Genomic DNA, 18820 nt, shown 5'->3' with positions numbered 1-18820 from the left:
CCTGAGGTTTAAGTATGGGAGTGTTGTGCAGAGGTATCCTTTGGCACTGGGCTCCACAACTCTGCGTTTTGACTGGTTTTCTGTAATGGTCTCCATCTGCTGTAAAGAGAAGTTTCGTTGATGAGGGGTGAAGACTACACTTATTTGTAGTTATAACAACAACCATTTATAAATTGCTGTTAGGGATTGTTTCTAATACCAGGCATGGTTTCCTTCTTGTTGAGTGTGCCTTAAATCCAATTAGAGAGCTGTTGGTTTCAATCAAGGTATGTGTGACACTATTGCCCTCTTACGGTTATTGTGCCATGCTGGTTCATAGGTGTCACAGCTAGGTATGACTTTTGGTTACCTCCTCCTTTGTTACAGTACATAGTGCCTCAGGTACCATGAAAGCTAGTCATCAGGGAAGGGACATTCAGGTCACTTCTCACTCTGGGGTCTCTGGGTCCTGTTTCTGAAGTGCATGGTCTCATCAGCAATAGGAACTGTATCTTCCACCTCTTGAGGGAACCAAGGGCAATAGACTGTATGTTTTGAGAGACCTTAGACAACCCTGGCCAACAACTCAATAGAGGGCTTCTTGTATATGGTATTGGGGTTTTTGCTAGGTGGTCTTTGGCTCTTAGAGGAAGCACCATCAGCCCAGATGAGAAAAACTCATTAAAGCTATATATGCATATTTATATACAGAATTATGTATAGTATAGTGGTGTTTTATTCTTAAGTAAATAGTTAATTATTTCTGTGGCTTTTCAGGCATCCTTTCTTTTATTTTACTCTTCTTCCCCATTTCTGCTGTCATATCTCTTGTATACCGTTAGTTACCTTTACCCTCCTCCCATCTTCTTTTGTATTTGCCTCCCTCTTTCTCAGGACAGCCCCGTTCCCATTCTGAGCACTTTGAAATTTATAAACCCTAATCTTGGTTAAAGGCTCTGTCTTGATCTTGAATTTCACAGCAGACTTCATAGTGAAGCACAAAGAATTTTCTGCTACTTAGGATTATAATCATTTGTAGCCGAGTCAACTTTTCAGAAGCAAAGGCATTTTAATGAAGCAGGCACCCTCTGAAACCAGGTTGTTAGTTAGCAGACAAAGCCATAGCATACTCTTTAGAAGTATATTCTTCACAAAAACTGACTAGTACATATAGTCTTCAGAAAGTCACACTAATTCTCTGATAGATTTACTTTGAGATATAGATGCACCTTTTTCCCACCTATGCTTTTAAATCAATCTCTCCATAGTAGCTTTGGGATTAAACAATTATACTGATATTATTGCAAATAATGTAGCCTGAGAAAGGAAGAGAAAATACCACTAAATACTTTATGATCATAAATAGCATTTAAGTCAGAACTAAATAAAGGAAAACTCTGTGTGTGTATGTGTGTGTGTGTGTGTGTGTGTGTGTGTGTGTGTGTGTGTGTGTGTTTAATCTAAAAGGGGTTTTTATTGAGGAACAGGATGGTGATAATGATGATACAATGTTTACTGTCATCTTTGGTTCATTTGGCTCACAGAAAGTTTGCATAAATGATTACCAGAATTTTATTTTTTGCTTACATCTTAACTTTCTTAATTAGCTATACAACTTTATTGTTTTTTTCCTGGCTCTGTTGTTGCTTGGCTTCAGATATTATTTGCTCTCTTTTATCCTTTATTATTTTTGGAAATTATGCCATCCTAGTTCCCTTTGTTGTTTTCCTCCCAAACAGTAATCCTCATAGTCAAATATAGTTACTATTTTATTTTCACTAATTAATTTCTATTCACTATAATATAAAAAGGAGACACTGGATATCTCCTACAAACATTTTCATTTCCTCCATGCACACCTATACCAATCACATGAGAGCCTTAGAATACTTTTACTTTTCTCATTCTTCCATCTACTCCTTAACCTTTAGGTAATGTTGAAGGATGTTTTATTAAATGCATTAAAATTTCTAGGTTTAATAATGTTCTTTTACAGTACATCTCTATACTTTAAATTCATGTTTAACAAAAAAAAAAATCTAACTCCCAAGTTTATTCAGTCATTATCTATTTCAGTTTAGCTGTTTATTTTCAGAAATGAATGTGTATGAATAAGTGGATATGTATTCACTACTGAACTCTATCCTAGTTTCTTCTACCTGAGCCCTCTCTTTATTTCACTTTTTCATTTATTGGTACTTTTCTAGAATATTACTTAATGGTTTGTTATCTGAATATTTGTATTTTTCAAATGTTTTTGCATCCCAACTGGCCAGTATAGGATCCAGCACTGATTACCTTTTGTCAGAGACATGGTTATGCTTACTTACTGTTTTCTATTTTAGGGTATTAGAGAAAACAGGTCTACAGGAAAAGTAGTTTCCCTTGTTAGTAAAGTATCCTTTTTGTCTGAATATTTGTGAGATTTCAAAATTGTCCTTGAAATTACCAAATTTTTATCAGAACATACTTGGGTATGTGTTTTTAATCAGTTCTATCTGGACTTTGTGAATCTTTTCCATTTCTATGCCTATTTTCAAAACAAATTAAATCTCTCTTTTTGCTCCCCTCTATCTTTTTCCCATAGTATTCCTTTTGTCTCTGTCGGCATCTTGTTCTGTTCTCTGATTCTTATTTTTTCTTCCATAGTTTCTTTCTTTGCATACATTTATACAGTGCCTAGGGCTAGTGTCCTGAGATTCACTGGAGCCAAATTTGAGCCAGATTTGAAACAGGCTTTATTACATATTAAATACTGACCAAGAGACGGACTTTGGTCAGGACCATTCCCTGAAATTTCCCAGGTGAGAAACGTGCTACAGGTATTTATAAGGGCAAACCTATTGGACACTATACTTTCCCATGAGGCTTTCTTATTTTCTAAGAATTACAATTCCAAGTAATCCAGAAAGTTACCTGGTTCTTGGGCAAGTGGTGCTTACAGGTTAATTTGGGGCATTACATCCTCCCCAAACCCCGCCCCTGCAGGGTTGCATATAGGATCTGACCCTGTGATAGGTATTTGTTTTTGTGGATTTAATAACTTTCAGCTTAATGGCATTTCAATTGGCTTATTTTTTCTTCTATGCCAGGGAGTTCCCTTTTGATTTAGCATTTTAGCCTGTTAGGTAGCAAGGGACAAAGTATTCTCTCATGTAACTATTTCTGTCGGACATTAGGACATTGTTGCCAAGGCCCAGGAAGGCTGGGAGGTTAGTCAAAGGCTGAACAATGGACCATTTATGAAAAGCATCTGATTAGCTGATCCAGCTGAAGAGACAGGGAGCAATCATATTGGCTGGACTGGTTTATATCAGCTTTCAGCAAATCCAGAGCTCAGCAGTTTGCAGCCTGCAGGTGATCCATGGATGGAGTCTATCAGCCAAATAAAAATATAATACAAATATAGACTAAGAACAGAAGTTAAAATTTCCTAGTAATTAGGGAAGGGGAGGAAGCCAAAGGCCAGGAGAATTTTTCATTCTCAGGAACAGACAGGTGGGGAAACTTAGGCTGTACTTAGCTGGAATCCATTTGACCTGTCTTATGATTTCTTTGACTCCTAGAAGTTTATATGAATTTTTAGTTTATCAAAGGAGATATATTGGTATTACCATTGTATTGAAATCCACATTGTAGAAAAGCAGTAAACTCATGTCTATAGAAAACAGGAGTAGACTCACACCTTTGAATCTTAGCAAAAACTATAGTTTTAGGTTTAAAAGCATGAACATTTTTCTCTGTCCAGAGAGCCTGTCATATAGATTGAACAGGGATTGTTTAGCCCCATGAAAGGAATCCCTAAGTCTCTATTTAGAAGACAGTCAAAGAAAACTCAAAATCCTTAGCTTATTACTGAGTAGTAAGCCATGAGTGTGCCATCATATCGTGAACCTCTGAAATCTTAGTGGCTAGGTGATTACAGGGGCTTTTTGTTTTGTTTTGGTATGTTTGTTTGTTTTTTACAAAATAGAAAAAGGATTTCGAGAATAATATGAAAGGAATAAGGAAAAATGACTGAAAAGTGTGCTTCCTTGGAGTCATCATCTAGCCAAGACCTACAAACATTAGTCCCATGATCATATGTGGTCATTGATGCTTTGTTTCAAAGCACCTTTCAAAATCTTGTACAGCCAGCATATTATAGGTTGGCAAAATTAACAAATGTCTTCTTGTATCAGCACCAAATTGTACTATCTTGATATTCACCTGAACTACATTCTACATGGTACTATGTTATTTCTACCACATAACAGAATAATTCTTTGTCCTTTCCCCTAAATCAAAAGGAAAAAGGATGATGAGATCTGCTTAGAATGCTTAGTTCAGTGCAATCCTTCTTCCATGCTCACCTAATCAGTTCAACTTTAAAAATAATTTTACAGATTTTTTTTTTATCATGGATTCTGCCTTCAGTAAACACATGAGTACTTTTGTACATCTAACTGAAGAACTGAAAATAGTTCCTATATTGGTAGGCAGAACCTCCCACAAAGCACTTTGCAAATTTTTATTTTCCTTAGGCAGTTACTTCTGAGATCCAAAACACCAGTGATTGAAGCAGGAAAATGACCTGCCTCGCCATTTGGACCTTTCACATATACTCTATAATGTACTTAAATCTCAACCTAGGACTGCCTCCAGTCTTAAAAAAAAAAAAGTCTGGCATCCTAAAAGTGCTTTGCCAGAATTTTGGATAAATGACAACTAACCTTTCCTAGAAACTCAGATGTTCTGGTTACTATTCCTAGTGTTTTTTGTTTGTTTGTTTGTTTGTTTGTTTGTTTTTGTTTTTTACGTTGCAACATTCATTATGGTAGTTGCTGTATTATTATTAGTTTATAGATGGAAAACTGAGGCAAAAGAGGTTTACCAACTTGTCTAAGAGTTTTAACATTTAGCAAGTAGTAGCGCCAGGATTTAAGCTCGGGCAGGCTCAATCCATTTGGCATCGCTAACATTCCTGCCCCCTCCCTTATCAAGTAGTTCATTAAGGTAACAGGATATCTAGCTTTACAGGCATGGGAGATTTGGGAAACACATTCAGTCACAGTAAAAGACAAATTTCTATTCAAGTGGCTGTAAGCAAAGGAGGAATTTGGGGGAGGTTATAGCATTATCTGGTGGAAGGAATAAGCCAAACCTAGAAAATCAGAAGCCAAGCTTACCCTCTTTTCAGATGTCTGTGCCAGATCTTCATCAAACAGAAGGTAAACACTACTTTCTTCCACAAGTAACAAGTTCTCAGAAAAGGACAGTATGAACTAGATATAACACATACCTTGGAGGGGCCTGGTACACTTACTTGCCCTCTTTGCTGAAAGGAAGTGCTTATCCTCAATCTCCAGTATTTATTCTGTCCCTTTACTTTTTAATTAAATTTTTATTTTTATATTAATTACAGTTTATTTACTTTGTATCCCAGCTGTAGCCCCTTCCCTCATTCCCTCCCTATCCCACCCTCCCTCCCTCATCTCCTCCCTGCCCCTCTCTAAGTCCACTGATAGGGGAGGTCCTCCTCTCCTTCCATCTGACCCTAGCTTATCAGGTCTCTTCAGGGCTGCCTGCAATGTCCTCCTCTGTGGCCTAGTAAGGCTGCTCCTCCCTCGGGGGAATGAGGGGAAGCCAGCCATTGAGTTCATGTCAGAAACAGTCCCTGTTCCCCTTACTAGGGCACCCACTTGGATACTGAGTTCCCATGGGCTACATCTGAGCAGGGGTTCTAGGTTATATCCATGCATGGTCCTTGATTAGGGAAACAGTCTCAGAAAAGACCCCTGTGCCCAAATATATTTGGTCCTTGTGGAGCTCCTGTCCTCTCCAGGTCATACTAACTCCCCCTTCTTTCCTATGATTCCCTGCACTCTGCCCAAAGTTTGGTTATGAGTCTCAGTATCTGCTTTGATACAATGCTAGGTAGAGTCTTTCAGAGGCCTTCTCTCCTGTTACTTGTTTTCTCCTACTTCCAATGTCCATCCCATTTGTCTTTCTAAGTGAAGATTGATCATCTTACCCAGGGTCCTCTTTCTTGTTTATCTTCTTTAAGTGTACAGATTTTAGTATGTTTATCCTCTTACAGGTCTAGTATCCACTTATAAGTGAGTATATACTTTGTGTGTTTTTCTGCTTCTGGGATACCAAACTCAGGATGATCTTTTCTAAATCCTACCATTTGCCTGCAAATTTCATGATTTCCTTGTTTTTAATTGCTGAGTAGTATTCCATTGTGTAAATGTACCACAATTTCTGTATCCATTTCTCCGTTGAGGGACATCAGGGTGGTTTCCAGCTTCTGGCTATTATGAATAAAGCTTCTACAAACATGACTGAGCAAATGTCCTTGTTGTGTACTTGAGCCTCTTTTGGATATATGCCTAGAAGTGGTATAGCTGGATCTTGAGGAAGCACTATTCCTAATTGTCTGAGAAAGCACCAGATTGATTTCCAAAGTGGTAGTTCATACAGCTTTTCTTCTTTTTTCTATCCTTTCTTTTCCCAAATAAACTCCTATTGGCTCTTCATAGACCTTGGGGTTCCCCCTTCCACTTCCTGTTTGAAAGACTTCACATTTTCAAGCTTGAGGAACTTCTAAAATCATCGTATCCTACCTCATCATTTCTGTTAAGTCCTTCTTCACTCTAGCCAGGCCATTATCTACCTGATCTGGCTTAGTTGCTCTTCCAAGGCTCTTGCCAGCGCAATTTCTTTTGTTTATAAAGCTACCTTTCCCATTTTTTTTTTTCTGCCTGACAGAATCTAGCTTATTTTTAAAGGCTCCAAGTCACTTGCTTTAAAGATTCTTTGTTCGTTTGTTATTCGGGTTTTCTTTTTAAGACAAGATTTCACTGTGCAGCCTAAGCTGGCCTCAGACTTACAGTGATCCTCCTGCTTCAACTTCCTAAATGCTAGAATAACAGGCATGAACCACATCTGATTTTCTCTAAAGGGTCTTATGTGATCTTGTCAACACCTAGGGTGGTTAACTATACTTTTATTCCCAGGAGTTCTAAGGACATGTGACTTTCAGTACATGGGATATTTGTAGGCAAACTAAAATAATTAAGATATCCTACAGCATCCACTATCTCCCCTTTCTACTGCATAGTTTGAACAAAAAGCCCTGTGAAAGTACCAGTAGCCACTACTTCAGCATTTTACAAGGTTCTTTTTCTACATTAATACTTGTACACTCTTAATTGTAGAGACCCATTTTACTCCCACTTCACACAGAACACATTATTATGCTTATGATAATGTAAACTCAGGATTTATAAAGTAGTTTTCAGTTAGCACTGCATATTCCCTTTGTATGTTAACAGACTTATCTTTTTTATTCCAGCCCAGATGACTTACTCAATGCCTTGAACGAGGGTATCAGCCGCGCTGATGTCATCATCACGTCAGGAGGTGTATCCATGGGGGAAAAGGTATGGAAAGATAGAGTTCATGAGGTTTAGTCACTTTGGTCTACTATTGTGTTCTGATAGTGTTTTGACTTGATTTCTGTCTCTGTGATAGAATACTCTGACCCAAAGCAGCATAGAGCAGCAAAGAATTAATTGGCTTACACCTCCAGGTCCATCATTAAGGGGCATGAAGGCAGGAACTTCAGCAGGAACCATGAAGGAATGCTGCTTGCTGGCTCGCTTGCAGGATCATGTTTAGCTAGCTTCCTTATCTAGCCCAGGACCACATATCAAGAGGACAGTACCACCATGTAGGTGGAACCTCCTGCATCAATTAATAGTTAACACCATTCCTCACAGAAATGCCCACAGTCCTACCTGATTAAGACAACTGAGACTCCTTTTTCAGGTAGTTCTAGGCTGTCTCAAGTTGATAGTTAACACTAACTAGAAAGCTGAAATCATGAAATGAAGGCTTCAGAAAGTGGATCTTTCTTAAAAAGATGCCATGAAATTAGTCAGGATGCTTACATCAGGAACAGCCTAGAAAATACCACAAGTTGTAGAGCACTTTTTTGCTCATTCCTTGGAGACATTTGTTTTTCACTTAGTTTTACATTAGGACTTCCTTTATATGTTGTATTTATGCCCAAGATAAAGATCCACCTTTTTTCAATTTGAACATGACCTCACAGAGAGGCAACCCTCTCACCTACCATATATTCTAAATCTTATCAGAATTCTTCAGCTTCCCCTCCCAATAATAGGAAACAAAGGATGGGGTTCCTGTCACCTTCTTTACAGAACTCATAAATGATAATTGCAATGAAAATATATATACATAGGTATTTTGTACATAGTATATCATAATCCTATATTAATCTCAGACTGAGCATTGAAATATCACTACATTTGTATGTCTTAATGAATATTAGCTTATTATTATTAGACCCATTGAATAATGTTATTAAAGTAAAATATTCCTGGCTATAATAATCAAATTTATGTTTTGTCTCAAAAATATTTTAGAAATGTTTTGCCAGTCTATTCTTTCATAAATTTTCTTGTATCTCATAGTAATGACTTAAATGGAAAAGAGTGTAGTAATAATGTCATCATAATAGTTTTATCAAAATTCATATTTTCTTTTGAGGCAAGCTTTCATATAATCCGGCCTAGCCTTGTACTTGCTGCATAGCTAAGGATTACCTTGAATTTCTGGTCCTTCTGCTTCCAGCTCTAGAGTGATAGACACATGTGCTACCATGCCTGATTTTAAAATTCATATTTTCTAGGATATAAGGATATATATAATACATGTAATTATATATATGATCTTGGACCCTGCTCCCTTCAGCTATGTAATGACCTAAACTTACAACATGACCCTGGTCTATGAATTCTGTTGTCTCTGAGAACAAATTCAGTAACCTCAACAGAAAACACCTGCATTTCCATTCACAACTTCAGTTTTAGACTCTTTGAGACCAGAGTTTTAACTTCCAAAAACTATAAAAGAAAAAGAGTCTCAGTCTAAGACTATTCTTTCAAACTGTCTCTAGAAGGGAAGTGTTAACAGTGTGGCTAGTACTCTTGCTACACAAAAGTAGCTTTGTAAGTCTTTCCCAAAGTCTCCCAGAAGCCTTACCACCAGATAAAGCATATCATATAGACATCTCATGAAATCCAAAGGCTGGGTTTGGAATTTGTACTGTGGGAGCACTATCAGAAATGATTTGTATCATGTTTTCATTATCAGGTTGCTGTCAGTATCACAAGAGTGCACCCTGAAGAAAGGGCGCTTAAGATTAAATGTATTTCCCGGATTAATTTAAACAGAATTTACCTTAGTTTCTAAGGAGCTAATTGTGGAATAATGCCACTGCAAACCTGAAGTTTGTCTTTTCTGGTACCTCTAGAGAGGCAGATAATACACACAGGCATGACAGTTGTAGCTATAATGCTGTAAGTGTATGATGTACTCTTCTGAATCTACTCTATTAGTGCTAGCAAAGATGTCAGCTGTCTTCTTCAGCAGGCTAGTTAAATAAGCAATGATGAGAAACAGAAAAAGTAGACTTACACAGCTTGACCACACTGAGAAGAATAAATAAGTCCAGTTACCTCCCAGCCACAAGTCTATCTTCAGGATCCTGACAGGAAGTGGCCCACTCATCACTGACCCATTATTAATTCAATTCCAGTCTCCCCTGCAAGGTGGTCTGGCAAGTTGTCAGAACTGTGTGAATTCTGTTTTGGGAAGACAACTTCATAGAAGTTTTAATCCAGCTGTGATGGCATATGCTTCTAATCCTAGCTCTTTGAGGCTAAATCAGAAAAACTGACTTTGAGACCATACTGAGGAATGGTTCATCTTTCCTCTGATAGTAAAATTACAAAGATTTTATCTGTCAAATCTCTAGAGTTCATGTAAAGCAAACTGTGTTAGTCACTTTTTATCACTTTCATAAAATACCTGATATAAACAATGTAAGGGAGAAAGGCTTTGTTGTAGCTGTTGTTTTCAGGGGTGTCAGTCCATCATGGCAGAGACGTCCTGATGACACACAACAGCTCACATCAGGGAGGCCAGGAAGCCCAGAGACCAGCACACAATTCAGTCTTCTCCTTTTCCCCTTTTATTCTTTCTGATGGTATTCAGTGTCAAAGCACAGTTGTCTCACATAGTGAGTCCTTTGTGGAGACTCCTCACAGATACTCCCAAAGGTGTGCTTGACTAATCTAGGCATTGATCAGTCCAATCAAATTGATGTAAGGCTTAATTAACTGTCACAGTTTCTGTGTATTTGTCACAGTATTTGTGTTAATACCAGTTTCCCTGTGGGAATCTAACCTCAGGACAACTGAGCATCTCTTAGACAAGGCAGCTTCTCCCATGAAAGTCTTAAAAGAACAGCACATCAAACAAGCCTAACTATTTCTATCTTTTATAAGAAGCAAGAACTCACCTGTGGTCTCCTAGCAACTTTGGAGATAATTTTAAATGTAAATACATTCTAAAATGTTCTTTCTTTTAAACTTGAGTCTGAATTTTAGGCTAAAAAATTACCTAATTTTTCAAACCAACAGAAAAAACTTTAAAAATAAGAGAACAGGGTTGGAGAAGAGTCTGTGTATGTATTAGAGCACTGGCTACTCTTCCAGAGGACCCAGGTTTGGTTCACAGCACCTATATGGTGACACACAAAAATCTGGAACTATAGTTCCAGAGGCTCTCATGCCCTCTTCTGGCCTCCACAGGCATGAGGTACATAAATATACATGTAGACAAGACACTGATACACCTAAAATATCAATTAATATTTTTACTATGCTTATAAATAACAAGTTTGGGACAGGTTTTACTCACTCATAAGTAAATGATCTTTGTTCTTTTTTTGTGTGTGTGTGTTTCTTTAATCAGAACCAAAGTAAGTATAAACGCTACCAGGAAGATTATCTGAAAATAATTTTCATGTTGTAGGAAAACATTAATATCAAAGACACATGGCTTGGGGAGAAGCTCAGTCAGTAACGTGCTTGTAACATAGGCATGAGGACCTGAATTCAGGTCTCCAGAACACAAGAACAAGTGCCAGCAGCAAGCTGCACCAGGTGTGGAAGTGGAGACAAGATAGGATCCCAAACCAGTTAGCTCCAGGTTCAGTGATAAAATCACTTAAAAACTGAGGTGGAAAGGGTCAATGAGATGGCTCAACATGTAAGAATGCTTGCTTCCGTGCCTAGTGAGGCAATTTGAGTCTTAGAATACACATAGTGGAAGAATAGAACCAATCCCCAGGAGTTGTCCTCTGACCTGCACATGGGCTCCTTAGCATGATCACACACACATCCACTCATGCTTTTGTTCTTTCTCCCTTTCCTCTCCTCACTTCCCCTTTCTTCTCCTTCTATCCCCCTTCCTTTCCATCTTCTCCTCTCCGCTTCCCTCCCCTACATAATTCTCTTTAAAAAGGTGGAGAGCAATTGAGGGAGATATCTAAAGTCAACCTCTGGCTGCACATGCAAGAGCACTACACACACACACACACACATACACACAGACACCATAGTAACTTCACTGAGTTAACTAAAATTCAGTTCTACCTAAAGCTTTGTTTAGACATAGTTTTTATAAAACACGGCAAATGAAAGTCACTTCTAAAGTTTTGAGCTCTCCATAACATATAAAAATAAGCAAGCTACATTCTTAAAAATTTGTTCACTATAGTTAGGAATCAGTGGTTTAGTATTACATCTTACATAGAAATTACCTAAGTATCTGGCAATTATTCACTAGTTAACTTACTATCTGTTCAAGATTTTAGATTATTTAGTTACCTTGAAAAATTACTTTCAAAATTCTATAAATCCACTGTCTTTCCTCAAGATTTTGCATGCCGGGATCCCCCTGACCGTCAGGGTTCAACTAATACATCACCACCTCTTCTGCCTCTGCTAGTTCTCTCGCCTACCTTCCTAGTCCTCCTGCAGAGCCTGGTTGTTTCCATCGTAGCGTGTACCACAGATGGCATTTATTTTCTTAATCTACTCGTGGGGAGGGCTGCTTTCATCTAGTTAAATATGTAATCTAGTCTGCTTGGATCAAGGTCCTGTTTGACCATTATATTCTCGGCACACAGAATTCGTGATACTTAGTATAGTAGCATCTGCTGGTAACTCCACCAGAGCCTGAGACCTGTCTTCAATTCAAAGCCAACCTGGACTACATAAATACATCAAAAGACCTTTTCTCAAAAAAAGAAAAAAAAAATCACAAATCTCCAGGGTGTTGTTGGGGCAGGAGATATGACACAAAAGATCAAGAAGCCAAGCTTAAAACAGTAACTGAGAAGCTAATGAACTAAGGAAATTTTTCATAATTCTTTAAGCATCCAAGGTTTAACTGGGCACACTTTTAACCAATCACTTCGGAAGCAGAGGCAGACATATATATCTCTGTGAGTTTCGGGTCAGCCTAGTTTATATAGCAAGTTACATATCAGCCAGGGCTGTATGGTGAGACCCTGTCTCCAAAAAGAAAGGAAAGAAGAAAAGGAAGATAAGAATTAAAAGTTTTCCATGGAGGAATTATCTGGAAAATATCTCAGGCATTGTTCTTCTTCAAGACAAAAAAAAAAAAAAAATCAAGCCTTTAAAGGAACTGAAATCAGTATAAAATTATTTCAGTCCCTGGATAAGCAGGACAATCTGAGTTTACCTCAAGTGAACACTAAAAGAAAACAAAAACTTTTCTGTAGAAATATGTCATTATCCAGAGCTTTCTAGCAAAATGACTTAAAATTGAGAAAAGAAATTTTTATGAAAGAGCCCTAGAAGTGACATTGATATTTGTATTTCTCACATGTATCTCTAGAAACTGTTACATATTTGAGAAAAAGTAACAAAAATGAGAACTTTAGAAATTGAAATCCATGAGTTAAAAAAAAAAAACTAGAAAATATGGAAGTGGATGAAACAAATATGATAAAGTATCTTAGCAAAAAAAGTTAGAGAAAGTGAGCATAAGCTATATTTTAGAGATACTGGTAGTGTGTGTGTGTGTGTGTGTGTGTGTGTGTGTGTGTGTGTGTGTGTGTGTGTGTGTGTTTGCGTTTCTGCACACACTTGAACTATCTTTTTTTGTTGTTTGTTTCTTTGTTTGTTTGTTTCTTTGTTAGATAAGGTATCTCACTGAACCTGAAGCTGACCAGTTTAACTAGGTTAAAAAAATGTTTAACTAGTCCAAAAACTCCAAGGATCTACCTTTCTCTGCATCCTTTGGGATAGAATTAGAAGTATATACCACTGAGCCTGGCTTTCTGGGTGGGTGCTGGGAATATAAACTCAGTTCCTCAAGCTTGCATAGCAGTCAATTTACTGCCTGAACTATCTCCCAGCCCTGACAAAGAATTTTTAAAACGAGTAAAAGACAACAAGCCAGTACTTGCCAGGAGCTCTGCTAGTCAAAACTGGGATAACTGCAAAGAAACCACACCTGGGTAGTCCTGAAAAAGTACTGAAAATAGTAACAATGAACAATCCCACCAGAGTACTTTACCACGACATAAAATAAAACTAACAGAAATTACATAAATTTAAGTGAGAGAATCCAGAAAAAAATAAAATTGCATTTCCAAAGTTCAAAGAAATGTACTGCTAATGTGGAACTTATATCCAGAAAAATATTCCTTTGAAAATGAAGGTAAGAGAAACACCTACTTTAGTCAGTGTTTACCATGTAGGCATAAGAATTAACTGAAGACACAAAGAGTTGTTAAAGAGTGCTAGAAAACACAGGACTTTTGTTAATAAAAAATCAAGGCTTTGTCCAAAAACAAATATACTTAAGTATTAGAAAATGAGTTGGAACTGAGTGGTTTAAAAGGCGCACACCTTTTGATCCCCGCAGAGATTAAAGAGGGAGGCAGAGCCAGGTGGGTATCTGAATTCAAGGCTAGCCTGGTTACAGAGCAAGTTCTAGGATAGCCAGGGCTACACAGAAAAGCCCTGCCTCACCAAAACCAAACAAAAGCAACACAAAACAAAACAACAAAAGCAAAACAAAACCCTGCCTTCCCCCCAAGCAAAAGAAGAAAGAATGGAAAGAAGACTGAAAGAGAGCTGGTCTGTTGTATCTCAAAGGATCTTGCTCCCGCAGGGATGAGTATAATGGCATTGCTAGTGTGTGCTTGACCAACCAGGAGCTGCCTCAGCCTCCCCAGAAACCATCGGTTGTTGATAGTTTCTCGGAGGCAGGTTCATGAATCATTTCCCACTGTCATAAACTGTTGATTGGCTTGATCTCAAGAGTTCAGGTCTTACACAGGCTACAACACCTGTGAGTTCATGAGTGCATCAAGCCTGTTATGTACAGAAGACATTGTATCACTCTGCCCTTCCTGACTCTGACTCTCACTTTTTCAACCCCCTCTTCTGCAATGGTCCCTGAGCCCTAGGAAAGGGATTTAATATAGACAGTCTATCTGTTGCTGAGCATTTACACATCTTTCCTGCACTTTGACCAGTTTTGAGTTTTTGTGTTGACTGAACAAAGAAATTTCTTTAATGAGGCCTGATAGTTGCACTAACCTATGAGAAATATGAAGTTAGATGACAGTTTAATATAGTGGTAACTTAGCAGAATGATAATACTAGGTTCATTCTGGGACCTGTAAGCTCCCCAGCTGTGGATGGTTGGCCAGATTTATAGTACCAGGAATTTGTTTCCTTGTGTAGGACATGGGTTAAATCTTTTTAGTCAGAGAACAGTTTGTTACCCCATAACATTTGTACAACTATTATAACCATGGGCATATCTTGCCACACCAAGCCCAACTTTTTAAGACTTCTTTATTATGCCTTTCATGGTCATAAAATTTTATCTCAGAGACAAAAAAATCAAATAAAAACAGTATTATGGCTATTCTAGTTATTATCTGCCATCCTCTACTAGACTATAATTTTCTTTGTATGTGTATGTGTGTGTGTGTGTGTGTGTGTGTGTGTGTGTGTGTGTGTGTGTGTTTAAGACAAAGTGTTACTAAACAAACAAAATGTTACTATCTAGCCCAGGCTGTCCTTGAAATTGTGATGCTTTTACCTCCTCCTCTCAAGTACTGGGATCACAGGTTTTATGGCACCACCTCTGGTATCTTAATATACTTTCTAGAAAGGCAGGGAAACTGTCTCTTTTATTTGGGTTATATCCCCGTTAGCCTCAATTGATACTTTACATACACAAACCACCCCCAAAATAATTATTAAATGAGTAAATGAATGAATAAGGAATGAATAGTTGAGTTAAGCATATCAGCTTCATTAAATTGGCAAAGATATTTTTTCAATCATAAATTAATTTTATTTTCATTTATATGTTAAAAGTCTGATACTAAAATGCTTGAAAATAAATAACTTTTTTTAATATTTGCAGGACTATCTCAAGCAGGTGCTGGACATTGATCTTCATGCTCAGATCCATTTTGGCAGGGTTTTTATGAAGCCAGGGTATGGAAATAATTTTATCTAATATATTAGGTTACTTTGGGTTTCTTTAACTAATCAAGTTTTAAATGCTTGGTCTTTATACTTTTTATTAAGTGTTACTCATTTTAATAAGGAAAATATTTTAGTGCTAGAATGCTTCTCATTTGTACAGTTCCAGTTTGAAATAAGATTTCTTCTTATGAATCCAAGAGTTTGGTAAAAGCAAAGCAAAGAAATTTTCTAATTTTGTTTCCTTTTTAATTACCATGTTTAGTGCCTTTCCCTCTCTTTCTCCCTACACCTTCATTTTTTCTTAAAATATTTTAGCATAAAAATTATCAAATATATAGGAAAGTAGAAAAATAATGAACCCAAACATATGTCTATTACTGAAGTCGGTAACTACTAGCATGTTTTTATATTTACCTCATCAATTCCCTAACATCTTGGGGAAGGGAGACTAGATTGTTTTAAAGCTAATTCTAGACATCATGTCATTTTGATAAATCATAAGAACAAGAATTAATGCATTGTCTGATGTTAATTATCTTATCAAACAAAATAATTTTTCATATTATCTAATATCTAAAATGTCAAGAGGAGAATGCTTTTTTAATAATTGCTCTAATTTAGGATTTAAGGAAAGTCTATTCATTGCACTTAATGATTAAATCTCTATTAAATATTTATTTCTTCCTGAACCTTTGTAGTTAGATTTGGGATCTAAGAGTGTTAGTGGTGGTGGTTATCTTGGTGTTTTCTGGTTTGGGTTTTTATTTTTGCCATTGACTTGTTGGAGAAACTGTCTCACTCTTCCTGTGTAGTAGATAGGGTGATTGCCTCCTTGGGTTATATGGAGCACGTTTCTCTGTTATCTGTAAAGACTTAGATTCAGACTCCTTCACATAAGTACTTCATAACGTATTTAGCATTGCTTCCCATTCTATCCAAGAAGAAAGTAAAATAACCATACAGGAAGATTTTCACATTTCCTGAAACTAGTAACTCTTAAGAAAGAACTGGTGGGGTCCTACAATTATAAATTTAAAATGCCCAATAGTAGTGTTAATGAAACACATATGATCTTCAAGCAATAAAGCTGCCATCCCTGATCCTCCCTGCTCCTATTACTTAGTAAACCTCTGATTACCTGTTCAGATCTCAGTGTCTGGGAGAGTGTTTTGGCACATGTCCAGGATGTCACAGAAAACAGTGATGATGCTTTAGCTCAGGATTCTACTCTGATAGGGGCTCATATGAACTATGAGAAAGAGTAGCGTGGGAACTTAACATTGTTGTAAGTCAAATACCAGTGTGCTCTCTTAACGCCCCCGAGGCTTGTTAGCACTGGGTTTCAGGTCTAGGATAAGGATTAGGCTTTACCCTCATAATTTAGCCTCACTTAGTTCAAAGCTAAGAAGAATAGCTCAGCCATTAAGGGCCCAGGCTGTTCTTGCAGAGGACCTACGTTCAGTTCCCAATATCTACATGGTAGTTCACAACCATCTGCAACTCTGATTCCAGGAGAATTCAACACCCTGTTCTGGCCTCTGCAGACACAAGGTGTGCCCATGATGCACAGACATATGTAAGCAAACACTCATACACATAGAGTAAAATAAATCTTTAAAAAACACAATTATCCCTATGGTGTTCTCCTCAATTTCATAGGATTCTTGGCAGTATATATCTGTACATGATTATTGAATGTGCCCCAATATATCTATTACTGGAAAAGCCTTCTTGTTATTGAAACTCTGGGTTTTGATGCCAGAATAACAATTTGGGCTGGGTGGTGGTCGCACACCTTTAATCCCAGCGCTTGGGAAGCAGAAGCAGGTGAATCTCCAAGTTGAAGGCTAGCCTGATCTTCAGGCTGAGTTCCAGGACAGCCAGGGCTACACAGAGAAACCCTGTCTCCAAAAACAAAACAAGCAAAAAAAAAAGTTAAATATCATTTTGGGCCAGGAAGATGGCTCAGGAGGTAAAAGCACTTGCCAGCAAGCCTGATGATCAGAGTCCAATCACCAGAACCCATACGGTGGAAGGGTAGAGAGAGCACTGAGCTCTGCAGTTGTCCTCTCACTTCCACATACATGCTGTCATGCACATGCACAGGCACAAAATAATTCAATAACAGCCTGTCATATGCTAATGTATGCTGAGCCTTTACCCTGTCCTTTTGGACGGTAGAGATTGATTAGAGCACAGAATATATCCTCAAAGCAAGTCAGTGAACTTCTCATATGTAGATTTGATTTTGTTTCCTTTGTAGGAAAGGAAGCTGATATAACTTATTTCCAGCTATGGAGAATTACTTGCGTGATATCTGTGATGTTAAACACAGCTTGTGGTGGTGACTTTTGTGGTCGTTAGTTCATTGTTTACCACTCTCAACTTAAGGAGTGCTTCACTGACTTGTGTTTCTTCTCCCCTAAAATCCGTTCACTTTGGGACCTCAGTCAGTACATAAATGCTGTTAATTCTGATTTTGGATTGCACAGTATGTGTTGAATTCTAAGAAAATGGCTTTCCAGAAGTAACATACTTCCAGCAACAAGATACTTGTGATAGTAATGCCTGACTATGAAATGTTCTGTTGTAAATATGATTTTTAAGGGAGTGCCTTTGGAGAAAAGGCACTTTTCTTTGGGTGTAAAAGAAAATTTAAAGTGTCCTTATACCTGATATTGGCCTTAAACACAATAGTCCATGAGCTACTTTGCTACAGCAAACTGACTTAGTCATTTAAGTGGACTTCCTTTAACTGCTCAGATCTTAAAGTTACCTAAATGTAAGAAGGACTTATAGGTAATTTGTTGTATTTGCTGGTGGAACAAAAAGAAACAAAATCAATTAAGTTAGCTTTGCCCGTTTCTATATACAGCACATTCCAAATATAATTATGTATTTGGTTTTAAAGAAAAATATACTCCAGCAACTGGTTACATGGCTCAGTCAGTAAAGTGCTTGCCACACAAGAAAGGTGACCTGAGTTGAGAGACCCAGCACCACATCAGTTGCTGGTAGGAAGCAGAGACAGGCTCTCAATATCCTGTAGCTCACTAGCTGTCAGCAAACTCCAGACATCCCCCTGTCTCAAAAACTAGGTCACACACACACACACACCTACCTTAAAAATATAAAGGAAAAGATACTTAGCAAAGCATAATTAGATCCGACGTGGGTCATCTATAGCAAGTGTAGATGTTCTCAAGAATTCATCTGGGATTTTTTTTTATTACTTATTTGTCAAATGGTAATAACTGTTGCAGTTTCCTACCTATAATCTGATCTTGGTCTAGTGCAGAGCAAAGAATTAGGGAGTTAAAAAACAATCAAACAGAGGTCCCAAAGTCCAAGTACTAACTCTATTGTAGACTATCCCATGCTGATTTTATCTAACATGAACCTTAAAGTTAACAACCTTGGTTCAAAGTCTTTATTTT

At 37.6% G+C, this 18820-nt stretch overlaps 1 protein-coding gene across 9 annotated transcripts in view; it reads left to right on the top strand.

The window, feature by feature from the left end:
* Positions 1-18820, top strand: part of Gphn (gephyrin) — a 437068-nt gene that overhangs the window by 398519 nt on the left and 19729 nt on the right. For all 9 annotated transcript variants that reach the window (XM_055595378.1, XM_055595377.1, XM_055595376.1 and 6 more), the window contains 2 exons: positions 7319-7406; positions 15319-15392. In XM_055595378.1, the coding sequence (XP_055451353.1) occupies positions 7319-7406; positions 15319-15392 (162 nt within the window). The remainder of the gene's footprint in view (positions 1-7318; positions 7407-15318; positions 15393-18820) is intronic.

Source organism: Psammomys obesus, unplaced genomic scaffold (genome assembly GCF_907164565.1).
Source record: "Psammomys obesus unplaced genomic scaffold, mPsaObe1.curated_primary_1811, whole genome shotgun sequence".
NCBI lineage: Eukaryota > Metazoa > Chordata > Mammalia > Rodentia > Muridae > Psammomys > Psammomys obesus.
This window is presented reverse-complemented; position numbering and strand designations above follow the sequence as displayed.